The following is a 10,649-nucleotide window of genomic DNA, read 5'->3' on the forward strand; positions in this document are numbered from 1 at the left end:
TTAACCTAGTCAGGCACTGCCTTCTTTTGGCTCCAGGGCCTCATCCCAGGGGTTTTTCTGCCACCCCAGCTTGCCTTTATTCTCCCCTTTGCCTGACCTCTACAAAATAGGTACTTCTAAAGCGGAATGTCTCTTTCTCGTTCCTTTCCCTTAAATCCCCACTCCCCCTTCTGTATGCAGACAACTCCATTTTTTTTCTCATTTCTTTTTTGTTTTATTATTGTTTTGTTTTGTTTTTCTTTCTTAGACAACTCCCACATTTATATCTCCAGCCCAGACTTCTATTTTGAGCACCATTGGTCTTGTACATGCAATGTCTACTTGACATATCTGTTTTTATATCTCATATATCAACTCATTATTTCCTCCCAAGCTGATTTCTTCCCCGATGTAACACTTACATGATACTTACTTCAGCTTTATAGATATACCTATGTATGCATGCTCCCTTTAGCCCTCAGAACCACCCTATTATGACCCTATTTTATAAGGGAGAAGACTGAGGCACAGAGAGGCAAAAGACTTGACCGACATCACAGAGCTTGACTGTGGAACAGCCAGGATTTGAACCCAGGCAATCCAGCTGCAGTCCCTGCACTGGTCTCCAATTTGCCCTTTTTCAGTCGGCTCCATCCCTTTAAGTGACACCACCAACCACCAGAAACCTGGGAGTCTCCTTTCATTCCTTCATCGCTCCTTCCCTCCAAATCCAATCATCAGCGATATCTATTGAGACTATCGCAAAAAGATCATCTCATGTGCACATCTCCCCATCTTCCTCGTGGCTGCTGTTATCCAGTCACCATCGCTCTCCTGGAGGTGGACATCTGCACTGGCCTCCCTCTCCACCTCCTTCTGTTGCCCACCTCCTGCGATTTCCCCCAGAGCAGCCAAGGGACCTGAGGGGGAGCTAAGTCAGGTCATGGCATCCCCCTACTAAACAAACACCCTTCGCTCACCTCCCATAGGATACTGAATACTCCAAACTCCGCGCACCGTCCACACGGCCTGGCAGGATTGGGCCCACCTTCCTCGTCACCCTCACCTTGGAGCCATCTCACTTCAGTTCTCTGAGACTCCAGCTGATATATGTTGAACTCTTTCTCGTCTGAATGCCTGTGTTCGTGCTGTTCCCTCCATCTGGAATGTTTGTCTACCTTTAGTCCTCTGCCTAAAGGCCATCTTATCTTCTCTGATAGGCCTGCCCTGGACACTTGACCTGAGTGGGTCCTCTCTGGTTATTCTCCATCTCAGCAACCTTCCCCACTTAGAACACTTGACATTCAGTAATATCTCTCACTTTTTATATCCGTGTATTCACCATCTCTCAAGTTTCAGAGGACAGAGGCCTTTTGTTTGACTCATTACAATTAGCTCGGTACTTATCCTCCAGATAGGCGATTCATAAATAACTGTGAGGGCGGCCGGATGGCTCAGTGAGTTAGAGTGTGTGCTCTGAACAACAACGTTGCTGGTTCGACTCCCACGTGGGATGGTGGGCTGCACCCACCCCCGAAACTAGATTGAAAACAGCGACTGGACTAGGAACTCAGCTGCGCCCTCCACAACTAAGATTGAAGAACAACAACTTGACTTGGAGCTGATGGGTCCTGGGGAAAACATACTGTTCCCCAGTAAAGCCAATAAATAAATAAACAAATAAATAACTGTGAATGAGTTTACTGGACATAGATGGAAGCAAGACAATGACTTCCCAAGGTATGGAATTTCTCAGGTCTACACTAGATAATTGGCTGCCTGATGCGGTTGCTTCCTCCAAATAACGATTATCCAGAAATCAAAGTGATCATTATATCCTGGAAGATCTGGGAGATGTCAGGAATATTTTAATGACCACTCTCAGCACCACAGGCTATTTCAGCTCTTTCAAAGATGGTTTTAGAAGCCAGCATGGATGCCTGGTGCCACTGGGGATGTTTCCAGTGATTCTGTTTTTTGCTGTCCCTCCAAGCACTCAGCGTTTCTCTATTAAATGGCAGCAAACCCAACTATCTGGGCTGAGCTTGAAACAATGGGCCCCCAGAAAGACTTTATCAACACGAACTTCATTCGCACGATAATTTTCATTATTTGTTTGAAGATTAGAAATAATTTATATTCTTCTTCTTTCGAGTCATCTAGCACAACTACCTGGAGATTATATTTTTGTACCACAATCAAAGCCAGGTGTTTAATTTAGTTAAGAGTTCTGGATCAAAAACCCTTCATGGCCAAAGGACCACAAAGAGTTGAAGACTAATGTGGCTATTCTGGCCACATCCTCAGCTCTGTGTATATCTAATTTATCTTCTGGGAGGAGGCACCCTCCTCTATTTATTTGGGAAGTAACAATCCTGACAATAAGTTGCTACAGAGACAAGAATGCTTCCTCATTTAAAGTAAATCTAGGTAATGGAAATTCCTTGAACAGTTCAGTGAAGGCTGCTGGGATTATTGGGATTCTTTGTGGCCCTTGAAGATCCTAAAGGAACAAAAGAGAATTATAATCTCTCACCAAATCTCCTTGTCCCTTCCTATTATTAGTTCATGTGAGTTTTCTTGCTGCTCTTTAAACACACCTAGCCCATCTGCCTCCGAGCTTTTCACCTGCTGACCCTCTGCCTGCACGCCCTTGCTCTTGACTTTCTCCCAGCCCACTCCCTCACTCCATGTTGACCTCCGCTCACATATGTGAGCAAAAAGAACACTTCCCATCACTCTCATTATCCACTCTGCTTTTCTCCAGGGTACTTAAAGCTGACTTTACATACTGTACATTTATTTCTTTATTATCTGTCTTCCCTAATAAAAATCAGAGGCAGCATCGCCAGTACCTGCACCACTAGCTCCTCCTCATCGCACCTCTCCCGGCCGAAGCCCAGGGGACCAGAGCAAGAAACGGGGACTATGTTCTGACTCAAGCTGACCGCCCTCAACTACCACAACCCTGCTGGCTTGAACTACAAAGATGAAACAGAATTCAGAAACTTTACTGTTTGGCTTGAAGATCAGAAAATCAGACACTATAAGATCAAAGACAGGGGTAATTTAAGAAACATCCACAGCAGTGACTGGCCCAAGTTCTTTGAAAAGTATCTCAGAGAAGTTCATTGTCCTTTCAAGATTCAAAATCCATGAGATGCAATTGATTGCCTTCTCAGTTTAGCTGTTAAGACTTCAATATGGAGATAATGCTGAAAAATACAAGGACTTGGTACTTGATAATACCAAAAATACTGACAATGCAGCTAAAAATGCAGAGCCATTGATCAATTTGGATGTAAATAATTCTGATTTTTAAGGCTGGTGTAGTGACTTTGGCGAACCTTCTTCAGATTCAGCATCTTGCTGATTACCTGGTAATGCTTAAGTCAATTCGCATTTTGGTCCAGGAGCACCTGACACAGGATGCAGTTGCTAAAGCAAGTCAAACAAAAGAGGGCTTGCCTGTTGCTTTAGACAAACACATTCTTGGTTTTGACACAGGAGATGCAGTTCTTAATGAAGCTGCTCAAATTCTGTGATTGCTGCATACAAAAGAGCTCAGAGGGCTACAGACAAAAATTAATGAAGCCCTAGTAGCTGCTCAGGCAATTATTACCGATCCAAAGACAGACCACAGGAGGGGGAAATTTGGAAGATGAAGATTTTGGATTTCAGCCTCTCACCTACTTAGTACAACTGGGAACCATGTATGCTCTGGTATGTGTTTGGAAATCAAATGTTATATTTTTGAGGGGAGAATCCCAGAAAATTAACTATGTTCTAGAAATTTATCATCATTGCTTTTTCTGTAATAAAGTTTGGGAAAGTGAAAAAATAAATAAATAAAAATCAGAGGCATGTAAGCACCATGCTTTTTTTCTCTTTCTCTGCTGTATCCCCAGAACCTAAAACATATCTGGCCCATAGCAGACGTTTAACAGATATTTGTTAAATGAATAAGTGGATAAAAATGCTTTCTTGCTCTGGGTCTTGCTTTCTTTGATAATTCTCAAATGCCACTATCAGACTTTTCAAAGCTCCAAGGTGTCTGTCAAAAATCTGACAAATGCATTCTCCACCTTTTCTCAACCCTGTTCACATGAGGCTATCACTACTCCTATGTAAACATGCCTCCAGCACCTAGGGAAGGTATTTAATCAAATGCAAATAGTTGAAAATGAAAGGAGCAAAGATGTGATAACGGAAGGAGGGGCAGACTTTAAGAATGTTTTGCTCTTTTGACTTATTCTCTTTTAATTCATGTGAGACTGCTGCAGTACTCTTCTTGTTCAGTACTCTATTTTTCTAACTGCTTTGCATTCACCAAAAAATAGACTTTCAGGAGAATCAAATCATATCTTTTCCCCTTCGCATTCCTTGCTCTCAACCTAAAACTTTTTCTTTTCCTCTTCACCTCTGATTTACTAGGCTTCTTCAAAGGCTACTCATTAGATAATAAATTGCACTTTTTGTTGTGATTAGATATGAAACAGAGACCTTCCCTCCTTGGTGATTGAGCTTGGGACAGACAGGGAGTGGCAAGGAACAGTTCTTTAAACTTCATTCCATTCATTCCCAGGAAGCCTCTCTTGTTCTCACTCAGGTTATACAGGATTTCTTTCCAGGCTTTGTCCTGAAACAAAGCTCTCATGTTTTTATTTGAAATCCAGGTCTAACCTGTTTTCATTAATTTCCTGCAGAGGCCCATTTGTGTAACTGTCTCAGTGCCAGTATTTATCTAAATAAGCTTCAAGGAACATGGTTTAAAACACACACCAGACCGGAAGTTGCAATCATGTTGAAGAATACCTAATCAGGTATGATGCCTGTTCTGCTTGGGGTGTGAAAAGTCCATTTTAATTAAAATAGCTAGAAAACCAGATCTTCCAGCTCTGAGATGCGATAGACAGGAAGGAGACCAGAGGAGAAATTCAGCACCTCCACATGCGTGTAACACAGGTGTTCTCCCCATATACATATTAAATTTGCAGGGTCAGAAAGAGCAAACACACCAGGAAATAATGGTCTAATGAGATGTCTCCACCAAAGCAAGACATACGAAACTGGACAGGGCTCTCACAGACTCCTTATATCCAGGACCAAGAGCATCAAAATGCCCATGGCTTGTGTCATCCATGGGACAGAATTTGAAAGGCATTACTCTCCCCAAATTTTCTCATATTAGCACATTGCTCCTGTCTTGGGAACCCTGCCACTGGTGTTATTCCTTTGGATTACACAGCAGACATGGGAGCTGCGTGTCCTCAAGTGTCAAACTGCACCAATGTTGTTCCCAGGGAAGAGGAAGGGTCGGGTGGGGAAGGGAAGCTCTGCTACTTCTCACCATGAACACGTTACCATGAATTAGCTTTTCTTATTAGCAAATTTCTGATTCAGATAAGCCTTTCTCAACCTTTCCACCATGAGGAATCCCTTTTATTATCTTCTCCATGGACCCCATTTTTTCAGTGATTCTGCCTGCTAATCTGTATTTATTACTAAACATTAACTCATTTCCCCGTTACTTACTATTAAAGATATAACTTCTTGGCTGGCCGAGTGGCNAAAAAAAAAAGTCATCAAAACTTGGAAAATATAAGCCTTCTCTTTCAGTTTTTCAAGTAAAAAGTGTTTTTTCAAAACCAAAAAAAGTTTACCATAAAAGGCCTACAAATGAAATATGGTCAAGTGAGGCAGATATTATGGGTTGAATTCTGTAACCCAAAAAAAGATATATCGAAGTCCTAATCCACAGTACTTTAGAATGTGACCTGTCTGGATATAAGGTTATTGCAGATGTAATTAGTTAAGATGAGGTTATATTGGAGTAGGGTGGGTCCCTAATAAAATATAACCAGTGTCCTTAGAAGACAGCCATGTGGGGCGGTCAGTTAGCTCAGGGGGGTTAGAACTAAGGCTCATACCACCAAGGTTGCCGGTTTAATTCCCACATGGGTCAAGAAGCTGTGCCCTCCACAACTAGATTGAAGACAACTACTTGACTTGGAGCTGATGGGTCCTGGAAAAACACAGCATTCCCCAATAAAATTTCTAAAAAGAAAATAGGCATGTGAAGACGGAGACATGCAGGAAGAATGGGATGTGATGACAGAGGGATGAAGGCAAAGATTGGAGCTGTACCAAGGAACACCAAAGACTGCCACTAAACAGCCAAAAGCCAGGGGTACAGGATAGACTTCCCTATCGGTTTCAGAGGGAGCATGGCTCTGCCAACACCATGATCTCGGACTTCTAGCCTCCAGAGCTGTGAGACAATACATTTCTATTGTTTTAAACCACCCGGCTTGTGGCACTTTGTTATGACAGCCCCAGGAAATTAATAAAGCAGGTAAGATGCCAGCGAAAAGGATTGGTAACCACTTGGGTCGTGCAGGGCAACTACTAGGGGACTTATCCTCTCCCACACGCCGGCAGCGAACACTGCTAACAGAGGGCTCCCCATCACTAATCACTGCAGGCACGCTCTCCACCAGAGCAGCAAAGGGAAGCCAGGGTGGGAAGCCGCGATTGGCAGCCAGCCCCAGGGAGGCCTGATAGAAGCCAAGCTGACATTATGGCTTCATTAAGTTAGCCGTGTGTCCAAGAGGTCCAACGGAGATGTTTGCATTTCATCTTGTATTCACTCAAATGAGAAAACATCTGAACTTGCTAGCTTTTCTTTTCCTGATTTCATCAGGGGANATGTTCATTAATACAAATGAATGTCCTTAGGCCCCTATTTTTTCAACCTTATACCAATATACCTAAATAATTAATATCCGGAAGTGGGATTATTGGGTCAAAGGGTATGTACATTTAAACATTGACAGCTATTGCCAAAATACAATCCAAAAGCATGACAAGTTTATTCTCCCATGAGTATGAGGGTACCTGGCTTGCCCACATCCTCGGCAATATTGGTCTTACTACATATTTTTCACCTTTACCAGTTTCTTAGGTAGAAAATGGTTCCTCATTGTGTTATTTACATTTCTTTAATTTTCAGTGAGATGTGTCATCTTTTCATGTTTATCAAACATTTATAATTCTTTTCATATCTTATTCACATCCCTCACAAACTTTTCCATTCAGCTCGTTTTTCTTATTGATTTATTCAAGTTATTTGTGTGTTAAGGAAATAAGTCTTTTGTCTGGTACACTATAAATATTTTTCTCCTGTGGGTCATAAATTATAATTTTATATGTAGTTAAGTAGTTCAATATTTTTCTTTTAGGCTTTTGGTTTGTGTCTTGGTTTTAAGCGCCTTCCCCACACAAGATTATTTTTAAAAATCACCCATATTTCAACTCTTTCATTTCAGTATTTTATCCATATCAAAGTTATTTTAATGTAAAAGGGGGAAGAAATATAGATTTACTTTTTCCCAAATGGCTAGAAGTTTTCCTAACATTATTTATTGAACAAGCCATCTTTTCCTCTGGGCTATGAAATGTCATCTTTTTCATATACTAAATCCCCAAATTAAACACTAAATTTATTCTGCTATTGGCCTCTCTGATTTGGTGTAATCATAAATAAATATTTTAACTCTGTACCTTTACAACATATTATATATTTTATTATTTTTAGACATCCTCTCGCTTTTCTGGCATGCAAATTTTTCAGATGAACTTTTTATCAACTTTCAAAAAAAACATTTTGTGTTTTGATTGGACTCAGTTAAGTTACCATGTTAGCAAGGCTTGATTTTTACTTACCCAGAGGGATGCCATGATATCCCACCTTTGCCTTAAGTTCAGATCACTCTAACCTATTAAAAGACAAAAAAAATTACTAAATAGTATACATCTAGGATTCTGAACACAATAATCTCACCAACCCTTAATCTTTAATCCAGAAAACAGAACCCAACATTCAAACAGGAACCAACCACCTCAAGAAGGGGATATGTTTTTAACATCAAGTAGCCCATTTGCTAAACAAACATTTACTGAGCACGTGCTATATACAAAGGCTGGTGTTAGGCCTGTAAAGGGCTCAAAAAAGAGAGGACGAAAACCCCTTCTAATTTATAGGTTTACAAATATGTTTCCTGGAAAGCCAACTTTTGACTCATTTAAAATCCAGTAAAACTATGTTGATGGCTGACTTCTTTTAACCAGGATAGACTACCATCATAAGGAACAACAACAAAAACACAGGAAATTGCTCCTCAGGCGCACAAATTTTAGCTGGCTTTAATTTGATTCCTTGGGTTTGACTGTGAAATCTTCATTTACATTTTACAAGGCTCCAAGCCTACAACCGTTATAAACAGACACGCCTCCGATGAGGAGGCGGACCAGTTCTTGGTACAGTGCAAGAGGTGAATAGGGCAGTTCTTTGGTGGAGCCCAGGCAGACTTTCCATAAGTAGACATTATTCAAACATGCTGGCATATCTCCAGGGTTGATTTAGAAATGCAAGTTGCTCCCACCCATCCAGGGAACAAAAGAATTCTAAACATTCAATGATAGCCCCAGAACAAAGTTCAACAGGAAATTATACCATCAGTCCTAGAAATATTTAGCCCCAATTTTCTCAGGCTCTCTGTAGCCTAGTGTAATCAGCTTTCTACTTACAGGGTCTAACACCACTTCCCTCTCTCCCTACAGTGATTGCAAGTACCGATAGTTCTGGCTTTGCCTGTTAAAGCTGGGTACAATTTCTTTGAGTCTCAGTTTCCTCATCTGTAAAAAGGGGACAGGAGGGCTGTTGCTGCTGGCATTGAAACAATAACATGTATCATCACATCAGCTAGAGTTTTGCGTTCTTACTATGTACCAGGCAATATAAAAAGCATTAAAAGGTTAATTTCACAAAGCCAGACAGTTTTGTCATATTTCTTCACTGGGGCATACAAGGTACTAAAAAAGTAAAANAAAGGCTCTATTTGGGGAGACTCCATCCATTTCAGGTGGCTCAGAGAGAATCATTCCAATGGGGAGGAGGATGCTACTGCTGATTTGTAATAAACTGAGGCCCAGGAAGCAGGCAGAAGGCTCCTTTACTAAAACAGTTGCAGGAATACTGATGAGCAAGGAATGTATTTTTAGGAAAAAGATCAGTATATTGAAATGATAATGATTATAACACTTATTGAATACTTACTACATGCCAGACACTGTTTATGTATTTTCCATGAACTGATTTAATGCTTACCAACACTCAGTGATGTAGGTACTCTTGGGTTGTTGGAAAAGTCATGATGCATTTTTGCAAAGAAAAACAGAGAAAAAATACGCCATGACTTTTCCGACAACCCCATATTATTATACCCATTTTACAGGTAAGGAAACTGAGATCGTGAGAGGCTAAGTAATTTGCTCAAGGTCAAATTCAAGAGTCTGCCTTTTAACCATTAGAGATTTATGAAAAGGAGAACTGGGATTGTGGCTGGATTGTCTTTATTCTGCTCCCAGTAGAGCCCATTGCATTAGGTACTTGCTGCTTTAATTATTTAACTACCCTTTGGATGAACTCCTTCAAAACCAAGTTAGTGGGCAATCATATTTATGAGACGTTATATTTTTGTAAAACTTCTATTCCTTGGGTCCACAGTGTCTCTGTGTTCCTCTTCCTCATTTTGCAAATTAGATTTTGAAGTGGGGAAGGGAGAAGGTATAGCAAGTTAGAATGTTACAATAGTTCATGATGATTACAGTGATCATAAGTTAATTTTGAAAAATTTCAGTAGCATAGTAAAAATACTAATGTGAGGGTTCAAACAATAGTAATTGTATTCATTATTCTTCTGTAAAAGTAAATTAGGAATTAGCCAAGGAGGAAAGAACTCATAATATTTGCATGGACATTTATCCAAAAGTGGGATTGCTGGATCATATGGTAGTTCTATTTTTTTTTTTTTGAGGAACTGCCATTCTGTTTACCACAGTAGTTCTGAGTTGTATTTATAATTTGTTCTCAGAGATCTCACTCATAAATGTTCGTTAATTTGAGAAGAGGGGGGAAATAGGAAATAGAAGAGGCTGCAGGAGCTAGGGCCTCCTTCTTCACTCAAGGACCCCCTTTCCTCTCAATCACAGCTTCCCTTTCTAACCTGCTTCCCCCTTTCCTTCCTGCTGTTTAATGACAAATGCTACCACCCCTGATGCCTCCATACTCCTAGCCCCTTTTGGTAGGCAGAACAACAGCTCCCTTCTAAAACATCCACACCATACTCCTTGGATGGTGTGAATGTGTTATGTTACACAACAAAAGGGTCTTTGCAGATTTAATTAAGGTTCCAGACCTTAAAATTGGGACACTATCCTGGATTATCTGAGTGGGCCCAATCTCATCATGTGAGCACCTAGCAGCACAGAACTGCCTCTAGCTGGAGGAAGAAGCGGAAGGCAGAAGAGAGGCGGTCCAAAGGGAAAGCCAGAGAGACTGCACTCATGAGGAGGACTCAATGCAGCCTTACTGTTCTGAGATGCAGGGGATAAGTACAAGAACTGCTAGAAGCCTCTAGACCAGCGGTTCACAACCTGTGGGTCGCGACACCTTTGGGGGTCGAACGACCCTTTCACAGGGGTCGCCTAAGATCATCGGAAAACAAAAAGACACATTACGATTCATAACAGTAGCAAAATTACAGTTATAGAGTAGCAACGAAAATAATTTTATGGTTGGGGGTCACCACAACATGAGGAACTGTATT

The 10,649-nt window shown here is 41.0% G+C and overlaps 1 protein-coding gene and 1 pseudogene across 1 annotated transcript in view; one reads left to right on the forward strand and one right to left on the reverse strand.

Moving 5' to 3' along the window:
• The window catches only part of ANXA3 (annexin A3), a 60,153-nt gene that overhangs the window by 44,841 nt on the left and 4,663 nt on the right, over positions 1 to 10,649 (reverse strand). The window contains exon 2 of the mRNA XM_019666539.1: positions 7,705 to 7,757. Within this exon, the coding sequence (XP_019522084.1) occupies positions 7,705 to 7,719 (15 nt within the window). The 5' untranslated portion in view covers positions 7,720 to 7,757. The remainder of the gene's footprint in view (positions 1 to 7,704; positions 7,758 to 10,649) is intronic.
• Positions 2,908 to 3,644, forward strand: LOC109395493 (UPF0568 protein C14orf166 homolog pseudogene; annotated as a pseudogene).

This window comes from Hipposideros armiger, unplaced genomic scaffold (assembly GCF_001890085.2).
Source record: "Hipposideros armiger isolate ML-2016 unplaced genomic scaffold, ASM189008v1 scaffold_473, whole genome shotgun sequence".
Taxonomy (NCBI): Eukaryota; Metazoa; Chordata; class Mammalia; order Chiroptera; family Hipposideridae; genus Hipposideros; species Hipposideros armiger.